This window comes from Gymnodraco acuticeps, unplaced genomic scaffold (assembly GCF_902827175.1).
Source record: "Gymnodraco acuticeps unplaced genomic scaffold, fGymAcu1.1, whole genome shotgun sequence".
Taxonomy (NCBI): Eukaryota; Metazoa; Chordata; class Actinopteri; order Perciformes; family Bathydraconidae; genus Gymnodraco; species Gymnodraco acuticeps.
Window position 1 is genome coordinate 2832263 of NW_022991187.1, and position 22005 is coordinate 2854267.

General features: G+C 40.1%; 1 protein-coding gene across 1 annotated transcript in view; it reads left to right on the plus strand.

Annotated features, from left to right (window-relative positions):
- Positions 1 to 3400: 3400 nt before the first annotated feature.
- The window catches only part of LOC117561154 (GDNF family receptor alpha-2-like), a 59183-nt gene continuing 40578 nt past the window's right edge, over positions 3401 to 22005 (plus strand). Inside the window, exons 1-3 of the mRNA XM_034238449.1 lie at positions 3401 to 4027; positions 5297 to 5665; positions 18488 to 18574. Coding sequence (XP_034094340.1) covers positions 3976 to 4027; positions 5297 to 5665; positions 18488 to 18574 — 508 coding nt within the window. The 5' untranslated portion in view covers positions 3401 to 3975. The remainder of the gene's footprint in view (positions 4028 to 5296; positions 5666 to 18487; positions 18575 to 22005) is intronic.

Here is a 22005-nt window from a genome sequence, read left to right on the forward strand (position 1 = left end):
TTTTCTGTATAAACCCAAAGTGTTTTTGCATCATCACACCACTGGAAACGCTATACTCCCACTGAGAACGGTGCAGCACTTAGGATACATAAAAATGCATCAGAGGAAATTCAATTTCTGTCAAAGTAATGTGATAGAAATGGACAACGTCTGAAATGCCTGGAAAACAAATGGATCTAACTGGTCGATAGCCTCCAGAGAGTCTAGCGGAGGTCATATCAGAAATGGAACGCTTTTTATACGCTCAAAACAACCCAAAACAAAGTTGACACATACATAAACACTGACATGTAGGACCTTGTGTGAGATGAGTTTGTTGTTGCATTGTATTCAACTGTGAGCCAAAGGAACAATGCAGAGTGAAGGGAACCAACCGCACAGAGAATAAGAAGTAGCCTACAGCTGCACCTGCCACTCCACCGTATCCGCAGCCATCAGTTATATTTCCCCTCACTTTGATTTAAATAGATTGATTTTAAATGACTTATGGCTTTGCACCTGATACAGGCACTAATGGCTGTGTGAAAGCAGAGAGGTTTCATATATATTATGTGACCCATATCATTTTTGTCTTTCCCAATATTTCAAAAAAACACTTTCAGTCAAGAGTTACAGTTTTAAAGATATTTTGCAACCTATCTGTAAATAATTCAGGACGGTACAGTGCACACACAGATATTTCATTTTTTGCTTCTCCTTTTACAGTGAACTCAATAAAAAACAGGGAGGAAAAAGAGCAGTGGTGCACTGTTGGGAATTCATATAATTAATTTAATACTGGGAATTAACTACACTTATGTTTTTGTCATGTTCCCTGCTCAGCCTCGGGCTGTGTCTCCTCATAAGCATGCTGCACAGGTCTCCCAAGATGCACATTAATTAGCCCATAATTCCTAATCTAATCAGTCATGCGTTAGCTCTGTGTGATTTCCTGAGTGTGTGTGTGCAAATATTGTATGCTTAGGTTCATTAGTACTCTCTCTAACGAGCATGACCTGCCGAGAGAGATACCGCAACCTTTGCCCTCAGATAAATCTCAAGCTAAATTTCCTTTTTTCACAAATCTGTGAGGCGAAGCAAAACCTTATCAATGTTGCCTAACACCCTTTCAATGCAAAGTATTATAGGGTGAGACATTAAGCCCATGGATCAATAGCTTGTTCAATGTGTTGCTCTAGATAGTTAACACTTTAAAGGCTAAATGTGTTGGATTGACCTGGGTGGAGTTTGAATGATTGCTAAACACGCTAACGAGAGTCCTTCCAAATCACTTGTGAATGCACCTTTACTGCAGCAGAAAGAAAATTTGCATGCATCACATTAGTATGCACGTTTTTCCTGTCCTACATTCACAGTTTCAGAATATCCACGCTCTTATTCGACCCCTGAGAGTATGCCTGACTCTGAACCCCCCTGCTGTCTCACTAAGCACAAGTTATTGTACAGGGTCTTAACTCTGACTGCCATCTCAATCATTATTTCATATCCGATGAATTCATAATGGTATCATCTATATTCACCATATTAGACACACTTCTCAGAGACGGGCTCTGATTTCCCTCAATAGTAAGAACAATGTCTTCAATATCCAGATTTGTCATTCCCTATCTTCACGGTCTTGAGTTGTCACAGAGAGAACGGTTATCTGACATACAGATTGTGTGCATAAGTATATGCTTATTTATGAAACCAGTATAGAGCCGTGCATGTGCGTGTGTCTCTCTGTGGGCTGCCTCTAATCGTACACATAAAAAAAAAATGAATACAGATGCTTTATGAAGTCAGAACGGAGAAATGAAATACCCATAGAGGGGGTGAATCATACAATGCCAACAAGAATAATGTCCCACAATGGACCTAACAGCCTGGCGCAAGAAAATAAATAAAAAGAGAAAAAGATTTATCCATATTGCATAATCATAGGAGGAAATAATGCGATGGAGGAATAGGAATCCACAATGCAAATGTATTTGTTCCCTGTGTTTGCAGCTAATGTTTCTCTTGATTGTTTGCGTTTCAAGAAATGTCTTCTTCCTCCTGAGCCCACTGCTCAAGCAACTGAAAACTTGAACTGGTTTATATAACTCTTTTTCAGTCAGAAATTACTTGAATAACTTTACAGCTTCTTGTTTATCCGTTAAATGAAAAAGGGAATTGCTCCGGTTTCGGAAATAGCTGCACAAGGTTGCCAATCTGTGTTGAAAACTGCATTCCTGCTTTAAAGAATTGAAGAAGAGGCTGAATCAGTCACTGCAGCACCATTGCAGGAAAGACAGGATATAGTCATGGGGGAGGATGATGCTTTTCAATGTCCTCATAATGACAGAGACTTCAAAATCTTGGGGGAGAGGAGAATAAGCCCGGGCCAATATAGGCAGAATGAGGCTGATTTTGCCATTATAGCAGCGAGCTGTTTTCCCTCTTGGATGGGAGCCCGGGCTGACAGTCAAACGTCATTATGAGCCAGTGGCCTTGCAGTTTGTCACTGTCAGAGCCTCTAAATAGAGACTTTGTTTTCAAGATTTGTAGAGATTTATGACATTCCCGGCACTATTTAAGCGATGATGCACAACAAAGTCATTTTGTCTAATGCAAAGCCACTTTGAAAAATGGCAGATTCTTGTGGGCTTATTTCCTCCGAGCACATATATAATACCAGGCATTGTGCCCGGTTTTTTTTAATCTTCCTTTCAATCAGAGGAAACACAGATGTCACGAGAAATTGCTGGACTCTCGCTGTAATGAATGATGACATTTTCGTCATCTTTGTTGAGTCCACCCTTGAACCCTGTCCATACAAATTATTAGCATATTTCTCTAAGTTGTCGGTAAACCACTAATGTCAGCCAAAAATGAATTTGCTAAATAGCTGAATCGAATATTAACCCTTGAGCTGGAACACCAGATATTCTATTGGTACATGTTGCCAACACATTCCTTCCCTTGATTTGCTGCAGTTTACTTCTCACCTTTCTCTAAAAGACTGTGAAGAAGCTTTAACGAAAGATATAGCAATCTTGCAAGAATGATTTTGCACATGAATCTCAGAAATTGTTTCACAAAATGTATCGGCTCTCTCAGAAAATCCTGAGGCAATACCCCACAGGAAATACCTCACAGGCCAAGTGAGGTCACTATAATTTCACCGCTGCCGAGGACCGCAGGTGTATTTCTCCCCAGCTCCCTGCAGATAGATTACAGACATATCCTGGTGATTTTTCTATCGGGTAACATTTTTTTATTGAGCGTTGACGTTGACGGGTTGTGAGTGACCATGGTTGTGACCATAGACCCACGTTTTCCAATGAGAGCACCCTCCCCACAGCGCCCTCTGCTGGCGCACAGAAACTAAATAAAATAACGTGCCGTGATGCCTCGACACACATGCAGTCAGTGCAAAAGAAGCGTTCACTCCCTCCAGAGGAGCGCACTGCTTTCTGAAGGAGCCAGTGGTTGAGGAGAAAACAATCCAGTCAGCGTTTTGTAGTCACTTTCAGATGACTTCCTCTGCCTCGTTAGAGATATTGTTGGCATAGCTGACAGATCTTTTCACGCCAGTTTAAGGAATGTTTTAGGGAGAAATTGTCTCCAAGGGGCAATTGGAGCGGGCAGTGTGAGCCCTTATAATGCGGATAGATCAAGTCTCAGTAGTTTGTCGGAATGAACGCAGCGCGGACGGACCCTGAGAAACTGCTCCATGGATTGACTGATTGATTGATTGGCATTTGATTTTACATTTTTCTTCAATATCAGAGGATTTCTTTCTGTGTCGTGGTTAGTGTATTAATTTAAAAAAATCGTGGATTACTATTGGGGGTCGAGGATTTTTTTTCCGGAGGTGCGTTTTTAAAGAGGATATTTATTTTGTATTTGTTTTTTAGTTAGGTTACGCACGGGTCAAGGATCCGAAGAGGGGAATTAACCTTTGACAAGGTGGAAATATTCATCGTTTGGACCCTAACTCATCTCTCCAACATGAAGTCTGTCACTGTGTGGATGTGCGTTCACATCTTCCTCCTGCTCTTAGGTGAGAAGTGAAATATGGAAAACATGTATAATTGTGCGCAAATGTGATCAATTCAGGCATTAAAAATGTTAGGATGGATACATTCTGACATTATTAATGATTGCCAAGGGGCATTTTCTGCTGTGTCCACTTTTCTCATGCATGAGTTGCTTGAGGGCAAAATATTCATGCTGCTCTTTATAAATGAATATGTGTGGTCAAATACTGTTATATTTTAGGCGGATCAATTATGTTTAATGTCAAAGATACAAGGCGAAGTTGGTGTGCGAGTGAAACACTTATTATTTTTGATTCATTCAAAACCCACAGGATGGATTTCATTATTGCCACAGCTTTTAGTCAGTTAAGGAAAATAACTGAGCGTTCACCACACTAGTGTTTGGTTTAATGTGAAAAAATATCATCATCATCATCATCATCATCATCATCATCATCCTAATTACCATCATGAGCGTCATCCACAAACGCCAGTGCGTCAGTTTAAGTCGTCTGACTGATAAAATATTTTCACAGTTAACTTCATGTGACTTCACGTTGCTCTCTGATACTGATGCAGTGTCCCCTCCCCTCTGAGGGTCGATGCTCAGTATCACCACACGGGGTCTCTCTTGTCATTTCACCAGAACCGCCTGTAGTTAGTGTGTGTGTGTGTGTGTGTGTGTGTGTGTGTGTGTGTGTGTGTGTGTGTGTGTGTGTGTGTGTGTGTGTGTGTGTGTGTGTGTGTGTGTGTGTGTGTGTGTGTGTGTGTGTGTGTGTGTGAGTGAGAGTGTTTGAATGTTGACTTATGTCAAACGCAACACCTGACTGTTCTGTGCACCATTGTTTACTCAAAGCCAAGTGTTATTTTCTGGATGTGATATTGGGAAGCTCACTTTTTTTTTAAAGGTGAGATAATTAGATACACTTAATTGATCAAGTCTTCCTTTAATTACATGTAATAGGAGCCTGAATGCCGCAGTCTCACTTGTTTTTAGATGCACTAAAGCGAGAACAGAAAATCACTGAATATTAATTGAACAGGAACTCAACAAGACCCCATGGAGAGATTTATATGTGTAATGTGAACATGAGGAATGTAACTGTCTTGCTGAAAGACGCCTTGGCCTGTGTGGGCATGTCACAGGCCATGAAACCTGTTTATGGGTCCCATGTAAAAAATAACCCAAAATGAAAGCAGGTTTATGATAGACTTGCATTCACACACACACAAATCCAAAATTCCCCATATTCAAGTGTGATTTCTGAGCCCTTTTTGTCTTGTCACACCAGTCTGTCCCCCAGATGAGTCAGCGAGTTCCTGGGAGACTCCCTCAGCTTTGTCCGTTTCCTTGACCAGTGGTTCTCCAGGATCTCCGGGCACCGGGTCTGGGCCTGGAGCTCAGCCGGAGTGGGTGGACTGCATCCAGGCGAGTGACATGTGCAACCAGAACGCTTACTGCAGCTCTCGGTACCGGGTGATGCGCCAGTGCCTTGTGGGCAAGGAGAAGGAAGCCATGCTGGACAACAACAGGGAGTGCCAGGCGGCCTTGGAAGTGCTCCTGGTCAGTCCTCTGTATGACTGCCGCTGCAAGAGGGGCATGAAGAAGGAGCTGCAGTGTCTGCAGAACTACTGGACCATCCACATGGGACTCACTGAAGGTAGGAGGCAGACGGTTTTACTATTCTCTGTCTCACAAATTCACATCATGTTTAACGGTGTGGCAATTTCACAACCTGCAACATAATTACACCTCTTTAAATCATGCTTTGTAAAACTACAAATGTATAACTTAGAACTTGCTCCTTCCACATTTCTCACCGTCAGCTCATTATGAACAACCTGGAACTTTAGTGTCATTTGTTTCCTTCTGTATTCCCCCTGTGGCCGTGAATCCAGCTCACACCATGCTAAATGGTTTTGTTCCTGAAACTGCATAGCAGGGCTCTTCATGAGCCTCATGGTCATGCAGCTACTAGAAGAAGCACTCGCACTGCGGCAGTAAGCAGTCTGTCAAAGTGCAACACACCTCTATAGATGTTAATGTATGTGACTTAGGGTATTCATTTAGCATTATAACATTTATTTTAAATGATTCTTCCAATCTCAACTAAGAGTGTACTTTCCGGGCAAAGACAATAAGGATGCACTCCACACCCTTGTTGATGCCTTATTCCCTCATGCCCTCTTGTAATGATACCCAGAAGCCCTTGATGAAAAATACATGCTTTCCTTCTTTCCTCACCCACTCTAAGGCAATGGAGCTATAATGGGATTACATCGCAGAGACCTGTTGTGGTGGACTTATTGGTTTTCACCTAAAGTGTTCCATATTAGGTTACAATTGTATAGCTCAGTGGCCCTTATGTGTCCACTTACGCAGCACGTTAAATAGCACTCTTATTTTAACCTTCTTGTTTGCACGTTGTGAAACATTTAGAGAGCATAAGGCAGCCTCCTGGATTGACATGTCTCTTGGTCCATATGCTTCACATAACTGACTAAATCAGAGCTGATGGAGATGCAGGGTCCATGGGGATCGGGCTAAAAGTGAGTCCTTAACCCAAGAGCGACGTTACTCCATGTACACATGGCCGAAGCTTGTGTGACTGATGTCAAGTGTCATGCCATGTAAACATGGAGGACATTACGTGCTCGGCAGTTTTTACACGTGTGGTGAAAATGTTGCACAGTCTCACAGCTCAGAGCATTCAGGGCTCTTGTGCGGCGATCCGTGAAGTGATTTGCCAGGACGACTGCTCATAGCACCAGCTATACACTTCATCAGGCTGATGGCAGCAGAGGGTCCCTGACATGAGTTCAAGGGAAATGTAATGACATGGACGCTCCCCAGGCCTTCTGCCATCCTCCCTGTCTTTCTCTCTCGTTCTGAACACTTCCCCCCCCCCCCCCCCCCCCTCCCAATAATGATCTTTCTGGTCTCCCTTTATATATCTCTTTCTCTCACCTCACCCAAGAAACATGCGGGCGCTCGGCATCACTCCAAGAGTTTGTGTTTGAGTGCACAGAGTTTTTGTTTCTTTACTCAGCAGATGTCTCTCAGCACTGTCCTGTTTTGGCCCTGTCGCCCTCGGAGATAAAAACCCGATTTAACACAAACGAAAAGCTCTTAAAGTGCAGCTTTAATCTAATCACGATCCACTGTGCAGTCAAGCACGCTTTTGTTAACTGGAAACAATCTATGTACAACATCCATCTCTGGAAACAAACACGAAGGGTCAAATCCCAACACACCCTCTCCAAATGGTGTTGAACCAATTTGAAAATGATTTGTGGACAAAGCTGGAAGGTTTGGATGTAGTTCTTGGGTAAGATGATGCGTACTGTAGTTTTGACAAATGTTCTTCTACTCTTGTTAAGATATGAATGGCTCGAGAGGAGATGAGACAGAATGATAAGAAAAGTGAGGAACTAAGGACTAAAAAAGAGGAGTAGAGATTGAGAAGGACAATGATGACAGACAGAAGAGGGCGGAGCTTGTAAAAGACCTGGACATATGTTTGTATTTATGTGATTAAATCCATTTAAAAAAGTTATCTCTTGTGCCTTAAGCATACAACTATACTGTATAACCACTTTGCTGCAACCATAAGCCATTATAAAGTGTTTATTCTACTAATTCAATACAATATTAATACAAACAATCCTTACAGAGAAGGTACTAGAAAACAAAAGTAGTAGAAGCGGGAGGGCATAGTCATCCAATTTTAACGTCAAATACAATCATAAATAAATAAGAAATAGACATATATAATATATTCATCTACACATGTCGACACCACTCCCATGCTCTTTGCAAAAGAATCATGTAACATGTATATAACTTCACTCATAATGGGTTTACATACACACCCGAACTTCTATATTCAAAGGTTTTATTGTCATATGCACAAAGCTACAGTGTAGAAATGGCAATTAAACTATTCTGATTTGAGCTCCTCCAATGCAACATATATAATAAAATACAAAATAAAAAGCACTGTAAAAAGACTATATACATATCAATAGAATATGGGATGTGTACAAGAACAGAATTTGAAATTAAATAATGTAAACTAAGACAACATTACATACACACACAACACATAACAAATACAAATACACATACACATATATACACATACATATACACATATATAGGTTTTGAGGTAGAACATTTAAAATCCGGCCACGGCTCGAAGTTGGGCTGTATCTGATGACCCGTGCTGACCGGAGCAGGGAGTCGGCCTCTCGGCTGCCTGCAGGGCTTCAACATCATGTCTGTGAAGAGAACGCTGATGTTGACCAGGGACGGACTGGGATTTTAAACGATGCCCTGCTGCCAGATCAGCTCAACGCAAAGCAGCACAATGCTCCACTGCATGCCACGAGCAAGGTTATACTGTGGCAATACCTAATTTAATGCGTGTATGTTGTTTATTTCTAAAACCGAACCAAGGGGATGTTGTTAACAGTTCAATACAAGTGCACACATGAATGTGAATAACCATGAAAGCTCGGAGTAGAAAGATCCAGTATGTGGGAACAAAATATTACAAAGAACGGAATTTATGTCAGATTAAATTCATTTAAGATTTTTTGCTATGACTTCATAAATGTTAAACATAACATTATACAGCTGAGCTTTTTTTAGAAGCCTATCTTCTACTAGGCTGCATATTTGATACCAGTTTTGTTGTTGAACATTTTTCAGTTTTTTCTGAAGTAAGAAAGGATAAGAAAACATATGATCATTGGTACAAAATGTTTTTTCTGAAATTTTAAATAGTAATTACTTTATATATAAAATAAAAATGTGCATTAATACATTTATGAGGGATCGTGTGCACTTCTTGACTTTGTCATAATTAGACCAAACTGTTTCCATTTTTTTTCCACATGTGAATGAAGGAAGCACCGCCCTTAAGCCTTGAGCGTTGGTACTCGAATAAGAGAGAATTTAATTTGAACTCTGCGCAACTCTTTTATCTAGACAATCATTATTTTCTAGATCAAAAGGACTTCATAAACCAAAAGACTTTACCACATAAAATAACTCACATCAAGAATCAATTTGGGGGCAAAGTCATGGGAAGAATAATGAAAAAACCAACCTCATCCAGAGATTTAAACAAGCCTTGAAGGATCTTCATTTTTAAATGAATTGCCTCACCGTGTTGTTTTATTCCACTGATGTCATTCAGCAAACATCAAAATGGATGCTGAAGCAATAAGTAAATACTGAGTGATAGGATAGTGTGTTTTTAGAGGTAGGCATCAAGTCTCTTGTTGCAGTATTTTATTTTAGATGTTGCGAGTTGCCTCCACTAATAAAAGACTTGCAGCTTGGATACATTTATGTGTTAAGTTATAATTAAGATTAAAACATAAAAAAAGGCATAAGCAACCTGCCTTTGTTCTCCTGCTGATGAAAATGAATCAGTTATACTTTGGTTGAAACTTTTGTTTATTTCAATTCTCATTTTTTAAGCCTGCTATTTGCGGAAATTAAAGGGGCCCTATTATGCTAATTTCCAGGTGCTTATTTGTATTTTGTTCCTCTCCTGTGACATGTCTCCATGCTTTAATGTTCAAAAAGCTCTTTATTTTTCTCATGCTGCCTGTGCTGCAGCTCCTCTTTTCACCCTCTGTCTGAAACCAGAGCCCAGTTTGCTCTGATTGGTTAGCTGGCCGGCTCTGTTGTGATTGGGCAACCGCCCCATAGCCTATCACATGAATATTAAATAGTGATGTTACTGAAGAAGAGAAAGGAGTCTAATGGAGACTATTCAATAATAATATTGAATAGTCATTTTGAATATTCAAATCCAGGAAGGAAGATTTGAATATTTGCACCATTTACATGGACAACTACATCCATATAACACACATAGGAAAGGGAAAACCCAATAAAACTTAATCGGGCCCCTTTAAATTTCAGAAAAACAAAGGAGAGAAGGGACGTCACCTTGCATGTGAGATGTGTGTTAATCATTGCTAAACCATAACACCATCACCAGCCAATCAACAATCACTTGTGTCCCAAAATCAGGTGGTGGGGCATCAGTTGGTGTAATTGTGTTTTTCTGCAGCCAGTGAAGTTATCCTTTACCAAAATACACTTCAGATAACATAGATTTAAAATCACAACCACTGCGTCGAACTGGGCGACATGCACCTCTCTCTTTTCTCCAGAGAGTTCTCTCCTGCTATGGTGTGATAACTGAAAATATCATACTTAGTTGAAAGCAAACCAAAGAGTCTACCCTGAGACTGAAAGGTAATCAATCTTAAGCCAAGTCCAAGCAGACTCACCGTATAATGCCCTGGTGGAACAGGCCCTTAAGTTGCAGTGTGTCCTCTGTCCGTGAGATGGAACTGTAAGTTACATTAGCTACAGCAAACAAGGTTCAGACACTTATGAGCAGCATGAGCGTCTCCGGTTACTAAGGTCCATTGAGAGGCCTGAATCTTTAAGTGTTTCAAAGTTGAATTTACACTGAACAAAAATATAAACGCAACACTTTTGTTTTTGCTCCCATTTTTCATGAGATGAACTCAAAGATCTAAAACATTTTCAATATACACAAAATAACCATTTCTCTCAAATATTGTTCACAAATCTGAAAAAATCTGTGATAGTGAGCACTTCTCCTTTGCCGAGATAATCCATCCCACCTCACAGGTGTGGCATATCAAGATGCTGATTAGACAGCATGATTATTGCACAGGTGTGCCTTAGGCTGGCCACAATAAAAGGCCACTCTGAAACGTGCATTTTTGCTTTATTGGGGGGGGTCTGGGGGGGTCCGAAAACCAGGCAGTATCTGGTGTGAGGGGTAGGGTTAGGGGTAGGGTAATGTTGTGAATCGAGTGGCCCATGGTGGTGGTGGGGTTATGGTATGGGCAGGCGAACACAGGCCACTCGATTCACAACATTACCCTAACCCTAACCCTAACCCTACCCCTAACCCTAACCCTAACCCTACCCCTACCTACCCCTACCCCTACCCCTACCCCTACCCCTACCCCTACCCCTACCCCTACCCCTACCCCTACCCTACCCCTACCCCTCACACCAGATACTGCCTGGTTTTCGGACCCCCCCAGACCCCCCCAATAAAGCAAAACTGCACGTTTCAGAGTGGCCTTTTATTGTGGCCAGCCTAAGGCACACCTGTGCAATAATCATGCTGTCTAATCAGCATCTTGATATGCCACACCTGTGAGGTGGGATGGATTATCTCGGCAAAGGAGAAGTGCTCACTATCACAGATTTTTCAGATTTTTGAACAATGTTTGAGAGAAATGGTTATTTTGTGTATATAGAAAATGTTTTAGATCTTTGAGTTCATCTCATGAAAAATGGGAGCAAAAACAAAAGTGTTGCGTTTATATTTTTGTTCAGTGTATGTGATAAAAAACAATGCCCCGCTGCTGAGAAACACCTTACAGTACAGAGCGTGGCAACAATGTGAGTTTGATGTATCCTCTTGAAATACAAGCACCTTTCAGGTGGTGGTGGGCGATATATTTCTTTCCCTTTTTAAAATACATTATATTCACCTTACTGATATGTGGGGCCAGATTTCATTCTTGATTTCTAAGCTGTTATGGCCCTGCCTTTAGGTTAAACCGTACTGCGCTGAAACCATCAGTAATGGTGCTAATTGTTTCCTATTAATTCTGTTTTCTAAAGGAAAAATGGCAGCTAAATTTGATGTGTCAGTGCAGCCGTCCTTGATGGATAATGGGTGGTTTCTGCTCAGAATGGGCCTGAGTTGGTGTGAGGAATGAGGTCTTGCAGTTTGAATCTATAAAAGAAGTAATTACTAAGAAAGAAACATTGGCTGCTACACACAGGGATATTGTATAGGCAGCTGCGGTTCTCTTACAACCGTGCCCTGGGACTTACATGGATAAAGCCTTGCAGGATTGCAGTAGAATTAGTAATTTAATCGATAAGTTCCACACCTCTAACATGCATTATTTCATATGCATTAAACCCCAGCCCGGGTCTTCAAGTAGCAATCGAAGTTCTTTTGTGGGGGGCTTTCAGAGCAGTTTAATTAGCTGAGCCAACTTTCACTGCAGGGAGAGAAAAGAGAGATCCCCCACCGGTCATGTGTCAGCTCATTGTGGGAGAAGACTGTATCTTTGCATGAGATGACGAGAATACCAGACAATTTCAGGGCATGATTTATTTTCCTCACTTTCAATAATGTCACAGTTGCAAAGGTCACCCATTGAATGTATCACCACACCATGCTAATACCACAAGTATGGCCCAAATGCTGTGTAAAGTTACCTCAAATTGACAGTGTAAGAATGCTGCACACTTCATGATTGACTTAGGCAGGGAGGGAGAGAAATGGAGGGAGCGAAATGATGGGACTCAAGGTGAGGAGAGGACGGTAGATAAATGATAAGAGAGAGAGACAGAGAAACCCAAAGGGTAAAAAGTCATCGGGGAAACGAAGAGGTGTAGGGGGGGGTTACAAAGGTACACAGTATTCCTGGGTGAAACCATCATTACTATGAGCAATGGTAGCAGTCACCGGCCATTACCTTAGCCATCCACTGTCATAAGCAGAACATTTTTCCAGCCAGCCCGGCATGTCAGGGGAAAGGGAAGCAGGCTCCTGCATGCTGAATATGTCCTCTCTGCTTCCTCCCTCCCCTCACACTCGCTAGGTGGCTACTTCATCATCAGAGGAAGGCCCCGTCGATAGCCTCTGGATGTGATCAATAGGATCTTTCAGAGCATTCCCAATCTCTTCCTCCTCCTTTTCAACCTTTTTTTTATCTTCCATCCCAAAAAGGATCAGTGAAATATGATGACAAAACAGGCAGTGTTTGTCCGCGTAAATCTGTCTGATGATTTTCCACACTGAAAGGTGAAGTGCTGCAGATCACTCCCATTCACCAGGAGGCTGTATAGAGAGTGTGACAGAGCGGCCAGGTATAGCGAGGTTTAGATTATAGCGGAGTGAGTTCTCAGGCTCTCTATCAGAGGGGAGAGTGAGTGACGGCCCATTCTGCTCGGTGAATGCTGTCATGATGTGGGCATTAAGACTCACTCATGGCAGGAAGGTTCAGGGCGTCTCTGAATGAAAGCGCGTCGCTGAAGTCAACTAGCAGGCCCGGCGGCTGTCATCTCAGCATGGGGACTTCCATTTCTCTCTCTGTGTTTCTCACGCTCCGCATCATTAATTGAAATAGCTGCTTGTTGGAATAAGTCAGCCAAAGTTGTTCAGAGCTAGGGGCCAAACACTTTTTATTTATATAGATAGATCATTTGGATCGTTATCATTCTGTTATCTATTCTATACAGCGGCAGTACTTACATTTCACAGTTAATGTTTCAGTTGCTTAATGTCGATAACTCAACATAAATATACAGTATCCAAAATTGGGTTTTCTATTCTTTCAAATGATGGAAAATGTTTAATTTTGAGGTTTATATTTTGCTGCCTGTTTTTAATGTTCTTCTGAATATGTTGCTAAGCAGGGTCAGAAGTAAATACTCAAGTATAGTGCTTAAGTACTTTTTTGACACATTTTTTACTTTACTTGAGTATTTCCATATATTGCGACTTTATACTTTTAACTCACATACCACATTTCAGAGTAAAATAATGTACATTTGACCAATTAAATGTATTTTAACACTCACAGTTACGAGTTACTTTGTACATATAAACACATGATATGGTATAATGCAGTACTGTGCTACTGCACAGTATTTCTAGTATCAACATTTGGTCCATGTCAACAAACTAAAATGATCTTACATGTACACAACAGGATAATATGATATCCATAATAATATAATACTGTAAACGGATCCATTCTGCATTACGAGTACTTTTACTTTCGATACTTAAAATACATTAAGCAGATAATACTTCAGTACTTTATATTATTGTGAATTGGGTTATATATATACAATAATTCTGCACTACTTTTTGTACTTTAAGTATCTTTTGATGTCAATACATTTGTACTTTTACTTAAGTATTATTGGAAATCAGGACTTTTACTTGAAGTGGAGTATTTTAAGACCATAGTATTTGTTTGTTTTTTATCAATATGTTTATTGATTTTCAGCATACAAAAAATCACATACATAGGACGAAGACATAGAGCCAAAAGCAATACATATATACACAGGACAACTACATTACTTTACATTAAAGAAAAATAACAACACTAAATTAAACTGGTACATACATAGACCATAGTATTTGTACTTTTACCTAAGTAAAGGGCCTGAGTACTTCAAACACTGTTGCTAAGCTATGAAGATGCTATTTACTGAAGCTGTGCAGCATTTACACAAGATGAAGCGTTCAGTACCAGACACCAGGTATTAAAATGCTGATTTAAGTAAGCAGGTGTGTAACTATTCATACTAACATATATCCACATAGCCAAAAGGCATGTCTGAACATTTCAGCACTCATTTCCTCAGCTTTGTTTGCCCACCACGCCACACGGATTGAAATTGTGACTTGAAATATTATTCAGAGCTAATCCAATATTCTATTTGTATGGTTTGGAATTGAGTTTAAAATGTCAATACCACTTCAAACGCTAAGCCGCTAACTGAATTTATGCCTCAACTTGTGTTCTGTTGAACACTATTGGAGAAAAAAAGATGCATTTGTATCACTTTATCTTTCCCCTTCTTGAAATGAGCACATTATGGGAGGGAGTTGAGAGGAAACATTAATGCATTTTTATCGTAATGCAATAAAAATGTGAATTCTCATTTCCCCAGTGTTCCGTCTAATACGTTTCTATAGCATACAAGGATGCTTTGAGGAGTGCTTTAAAGAGGAAGCTGTTGTGATAAGCCTGACAGCTCGTTTGCAACATTTGGGAGCTGTGATGAGAAAAGGCTCGGTCACCTTTTGTCACCGGCCGAGTTCGTGCTAAAACCAGCAGGACTCTGAAGGAGACCTCCGGCTGCGCTCCAGGCGGTGCTTTGCTTTATGTGATTAATGTAACACCAGAAGTTCTGTTGCAGTACATTGTTATTATTTTAATAAGAAATACTTTTTACAATTTGGTCTTTTCACAACATTGCCTGCAGCAAAACCGGGCTACGATATTAAATCAACATTAATAATAAATAGTAACACAATCAGCAGAGGGCACCTTTAAAAAACAAAACAAAGTAAATGACAGTAATTAAAAAACGACTCTGCTTCAGGAACGAAAACGGGTTGCCAAGAAAGTCACTAAAAAAATCCATATAGGATAATTTTCATCACCGAAGGAGTTTAGCTTCATTGATAATGCATATGAAAAGGATGAGTGATGGCGCCTAACAGCTTCATAAAAACCCTTATGGCGAAGGAGGAGACAGTGAATACTCTTAAAGCAGAATTCCTCCCTCGCTGTAACCAGGGAAAGGCCTGTCTGAGCTCTGTCATGCTCCACACTGTCAGAGCAAATGAAGTCAAACGGAGGCTTAATTACAGCGATAAGTTGTTGCCCTGTGGCTGAAAACATCGTATCGCTAAACAGCTGGGAAGAATATTCTATTATGGATGCATAATTGGGTCCAACATGACTGTCAAAGAGCACCTTTTGGGTAAAAGTACAACAAGGCCTCCTGCTGTCCTCACAACTTACGGGTGTGTGTGATTATACTGTGTTTTGCACTTTTATGATTCACTCCGGCTCGTAACATCCATGCTTTTCATATTCAGTAACTACAGCTACTGTTGTGGTTTGACATTGTTTTATAGGATCGCCACAGTGCACTCTACACTTCTGCTCATGAAGTTTAATGTGCTTTAACACTTCTTGATCCCAGGCTGATTGTGCACTGAAGCTTCCCTGTGCTGGAAGAAGCTGCCAGAACAAAATGCTAAACAACCTCACAACAATTTATTTTGCTCCTGACAAAAGATAGGGCATCCTTTATTTCCATGTTGCTCTGTGCAGCACAAAGTGTTCTTGTAATGGAAGAAGCATTGCACTTTTCTGTGGAATATTTCCCTCTTTTATAAAAACAATTACACTGTCAACTGCTGCAAAAATAAATGTGTGTGTGCTTAGCTGAACTCTTGAAAGGCTTCAGAAGGTAATGGTTGTAATTAGACTTACTCAGAGATCTCCAGCATCTGTCTCTTGGCAGAAACGTCAAAACTAAATGGACGCAAAGTCAGCTGGAAAACATGAAAACAGAGATACACTTTCAAATAAATGATTGTGTCTATAAATCTTTGTGGTTCAGGGAAGAGTGGTGGTTCGATCCACAGTCAACATGTCGAAGTGTCCTTGTTGAAGATACTTCAGATTAATCCCAGATGTATCCCCGTATCCAACAGTGTGTGAAGTGTTTGAATGTTAGCCTCCTTGAGCATTAGTGGAAAGTACCACTAAGTATGTAAGCACATTTACTGTACTCAAGTATCAGTTTGAGGTACTTCTACTTTACTTGAAGATTTCCATTTGCTGCCAATTTATACTTTTACTCCACCACATCTCAGAAAGAAATATTGTATGTTTTGCTCCACTTCATTTATTTGACAATTCCCGGTTACTAGTTACTTTTCACACAAGTAACATGATGTGTTTATGAATACTATCTACTCAAAAAGTATCCAAAAGGTGTTTATATGTATTTGTTAGTTTTAACAGAGACATTCTGCACTATGAATACTTTTACATTTGATACATTTTGTTGCTAATACATCTGTAACTTTTTGGGACTTTTGTCTTATTTTTAGACTGTGGTATTAGTACTTTTACCTACAGTAAGTAAGGTATCTGAGTACTTCTTCCACCACTGTCCCTGAGCAGGTGGAACCTTTAATGGCAGCTTCTGCCTCTGTATGAATGCTGACTTATATAAAGTGCTTTGAGAGGTTGCAAATACTGAACAGAGCTATACAGTCTACAGTATTTACCGTATCCTTCAATACACACACAGAACACACAAACAAGACATGTACATTGAGTACACACAAAACGTTAAGTGATTCAAGTTACAATGTATGTGTTACTCCTCTCCCCTCCGATTGTTTGCCGATGTTTGTCTTTATCTTCTCTCCGGTCTGCCTCTCCTCGGCACCTTTTCTCTCTCTTAAACACACTTACAATCCTCACTTGTGCCAGATGTCAATATGTGCTCAGAGAATGGCCGGCTGAGCTGTTCCATCTTGTTATGATTGTCATTATTGATTGATAGTGGAGATTTAGGGCTCGGCGTACAGCGGCGACCCTGCAGTACGCTGGTCTGAGGCTGTTTTTCTTTACTCTGTGGACAAATTATGATAGAACATTCCCTTTCTAAATTCCTTTAATTATCCAACTTTAGTCATTCCTTTTAACTGTGTGCCAATGTACATCATTTCCTGTGCTTTTGATTAGTTTTAATGGAGAACATACTGCCCCACACACACGCACACACACACGCACATGCACACGCACACACACACACATACACACATACACACACACACACTACACACACACACACACACACACACACACACACACATACACATACACATACACCCACACCCACACGCACACGCACACAGACGCACCCCAATATCCCAACCTATTACCCAACTGCTACGAGACAACATTTTATCAGTCTTCTGGGAAAGAGGATGTTGATAAACAAAATGTACTATATCTATTGTTTGGACGTTGTAGAAATGCGAGTGTGCACCACGACAAAGGAGCCTCATTCACTTTGCATTGGGGTTGTTTGCGTGGTGCAGACACGTAAATGTAGCAAAGTTCGTTACTCCACCACGCACTGCGGTGTTAAGGAGTCGTGGTGGAGTCACGCATTCTGGTGAGATCAGGTTGATTGTTTGGATGTAGTGATTGGTAGGCAGACTGCAGTGTTGTTCCAACAGGTTTCACATTTTCTCATTTGTAGCAGCGGGCCTCCAAACCTTCCTCACAACACCCTGGCTGTGTTTCTGGTGGGATCAGAATGCAAAGCTATTACACACAGGAGGGGTTGTCTCAATCACAACGAATGGCTATGAATTTTAAATTCCGGATTAGGGCCTACAGAGAAGCAGGCACACGGGAGAGACTCAGTCAATTGAGTGCTAATCTGATTTAAAACATTTTCTTTGCTCTACAAACAGCTCTGGAAACACATTGTTGCTGGGGCTTTAATCTTTCAGCTGCTCCCCCAAATCAAACCACAGCACAGACAAAATACTCTCTCAAAAAAGGAAATGATTCGACCATGATGAACATCCTGTTTTCCATATGAAGAAAATACCAAACCGAGTCAACTGTTGGTCAGCCAGTATACCGGGAAATGACATCATTACAGTTTAATGTATTACAGTGTTCATGAACTGAATTTCATTTGAGTTTTTGTGTGTTTTTTCAGGTCCTCATAGCTGGAATTAATTCTTATTTCTGTCTTTGCTAATGCTCTGCTGTAATGCTGTTTACTTGAGTGTTAATTCATCTTTTTACTGTGTTTACAGATGGAGACATGGATGACTCATCCCCGTATGAACCTGTAGCTCCAAGCCGACACCACGATGCATTTCGCCTGGCCTCCATCTCTTCAGGTACCTCAGGTTTAATCTTGAACTAAATACTTGGCGGTTTATTATATGAGTGGAGACTTTTAGAGAGGGTGAAATAAAGGTTCCTTGGAATGAATAAGGAAGTCTAAATAGCCTGGGCTGATCATTCCTCACAGGCCTTTGAAGGGATCGGGTGCTTATCGTTTGATCTGTCTTGACATACGACAGATGTTATGGGCCTGTGGGGTAAACCATATACCCAGTTTATTACTGCACATTTTTCCCGGCTATTGACTCCGCTTTCAGTTTGATTTCCTATTTGGATTACTAATTAAACAGCCCAGCACACAGCAGGAGAGCTATAGCCTACGATTTAATTTACTGGTTATTACCGTCATGGTATAACTAATCAATGTGGATCCTATTATGAGACACAGCTACAATGCTTAATGCAGTGCATATAGAAGCTAGTTATACAACGGGTGTGATTGGACACAGGGACGATGTCTGTCCATTGCCAGAGCTAAAGGCATAGTCACTTGAAAATTAAAGTTTTCTTTTCATGTTCTGAGAACAATTTCTGGAGGATGTTCAATTTTTTAATTTTTTGCCAAAAGCAATTTACAAACAGGGAGAGCACATTTTCCTTTTCATTTGGCTGATGTATCTTGCTTTGTTTTATATCTGGGAGGTACAAGAAAGATACGCTTTTGGTATAATCCCCTTAGCTTGGAATCAGCAGTGTTGTTTTATATATTAAAAGAAGAAGAAGAGTACAAGATCAAATATGAAAAGGGCAGGCTTTGATTACTTTGGAGTTTTGAGAAACGATGGCACACTGTCCTCGCTGAACAAAAACGTGTTCATCTAGAAAACATTCAATAAGAACATTCTCCGCCAAGGTTGCAGATAAATGGGAGGCGTGTGGCGCAGTGGGTTGTGCTCCGGTGTTCGGATCAGGGGAGCACAGGTTCAAACCCCACTGCAGTCAGCATGTCGTTGTGTCCCTGAGACACTTCACCCCAAATTGCTCCTGCCCACAGTATTGATTATGTAAGTCATTTGGATAAAAGTGTCTAACAAGTGACATGTAATGTTATTTTAAAGATATAAAATGTTTAGGTGTTGCATCTACACCAAAATACGAATACTGTTATCAACAAATCATGCTGATTAAATACATGTTTTGTATGGCTTTGTACAAAGAAAAACGTTCAAATTAGTAAGCCACCTGATAACTGAGTGAAGGCCATTTTAATTGATCAATTTAAAATTGCAGAAATTATGTTCACGCTTCTATTGGCTAGTGCTCATTATTTTGTATTGATTGTGTTTTTATTTAGGTCTTAATGTGTACACATGTAAAAGTGTGTCTTTGACTGTTTATATATATATACATATTTTATTATTTTATATATATTTGTTTTTATATTCAGGATTGTGGGAAACAGTATTTCGATCTCTCTGTCTGTACACACAAACTGGAAGATTGACAATAAAGTTGACTTTGACTTTGACTTGTACGTGATAGGATTAGGGGCGGAACATCTCTAAGTGGTTGCCCAATCAGAGCAGACTGGGCTCTGGTTTCAGACAGAGGGTGAAAAGAGATGCTGCAGCACAGGCAGTATGAGAAAAATTAAGAGCTTTGTGAACATTAAAAAAATACTGCAGTTGCACCATATGCTCAAGAAATATAGCCATGCATATGTCAAAAATAGTCCACATTTTAATCGCAATATCGAAACATTTAAAAATACATTTTCATTGTTACATTATTAATCAAATTTGATAAAAGGTTGACGGCATTTGTTGTTGTGAAGTGAACATTTATAAGGTTTTTGGATTATCTGTGTGGGCAGAAATGTTCAAAGGGCAAGAAAGTACTTAATAACAACATTTCCAACTTGTTATTGACATACGTTTCGTTTTTTTGAAAAGCCATGCTCACAAACAATCCAGTGAGATGATATCAAAGTACAGACACTCATCCTAAGCCAAGCAGTGTAGGAGTGGGATGGTAAAAGGGTCGCAGTAAACATATTAAGATACAACAGGGGACTCATTAATTCATCCGTTTGGCTTTAGCTGTTTCCTCCAATCTTCCTAGGTGAAATATTGGAAATCTGTTTAGCCACAAGCTTTCCTCATTATTTATCATTTCTAAGGACAGTGTAATTGATCTTGGCACTGAGAGAAAACCACAGGCAAACTGATAAGTAATTACACACTTGTTTTATGAAAATAATTCTTACTTCGATTACTAAACCACACCAAAGTGTTTAATCACGTCCATAAATGTTAAACGGCAATGACACTTGGGGAATATATGATATCTGGCTGGTTGATGAGGACAGGGGAATGTATTTTCTCCGAGAGAAAAGTTAGGAAATTGAAAAATAATCTCTACCACAGTTTTGTCTGGGAGCAAGATAAGGGACAGAAGTTGTGATAGAAAGGAACTGTATGCACTCACACTCTGAAGTTGAAATTAAACAGTAGGCTACATATGGAGACTCTGCTTCTGCATTTCCCCAATTGATACAAACTAATTCACACAGCTTCTCCTTCTTGAAGGACTGTGTGGACACTCTTTTATGCATATCTTCAAACTGAAAATATGCATTCACTTTACAAACAGACAAAAGGACAATGAGCACGTAAGGTCTCTCCTTGAAACTCTAAATTATCATTTGTGTATCAATTGCCTACCATTTTTTACCTTGGATTCATGAAGTAAAGTTCTTGAATGCCTCCGTGGCATATGAAGGGACTAAATAGTGTTAAAGAGAACAACAGTCCACTTGTCCTTGTTATTGTTTATGTGGAAGACTTAGCAAGGATTCAGCGAAAATGCATGTGTTTGTGAAACGGTAAACATACCACTGGATAAATGAGACTGAGAATTATTATCCACAAGTTTTGTGAGATTTTTTAGATGGAAGATTTCAGTAGCGTTGCTCTTGTTGAACACTCATTCATGAAGAATATGCTCTGTTTTGGGATATTTCGTTCTAAAAACAACTTTTTCTTAAAGAAGTCAAAGCAACAATTGGTGTGAATAATAATGTTGGGGATAAAGAGTACATACAGTAGAGTGGTGCATTGATGATGTCTTTTTGTAGGCTGACCCGGAAGTTAGCATCGCAGAGGGTCTCTTGACAAAAAGCAGCACGATTTTTTCATTGGATTTTTTCATTGGAGAAAATAAGATCGCTGGCAAACAAAAGTTTACTTACACGTTTTGTTTAGCAAGATAATCTCCACATAATCGAAGCATAATGCAAAAACATAATGGCTGTAAACAAACTACATCGTGGTAGCATTGCGCGTCGCCACCGCTAAGCTAAAGGTAAGCTAATGTTCAGTGTTTGGTATTTCAGACAAACACTTCAGAGACATGTTTTGTATGTATCTGAGACCTATAATATATTGATGAAAAACAAAACAGTATAATAGGGGACCTTTAAAGA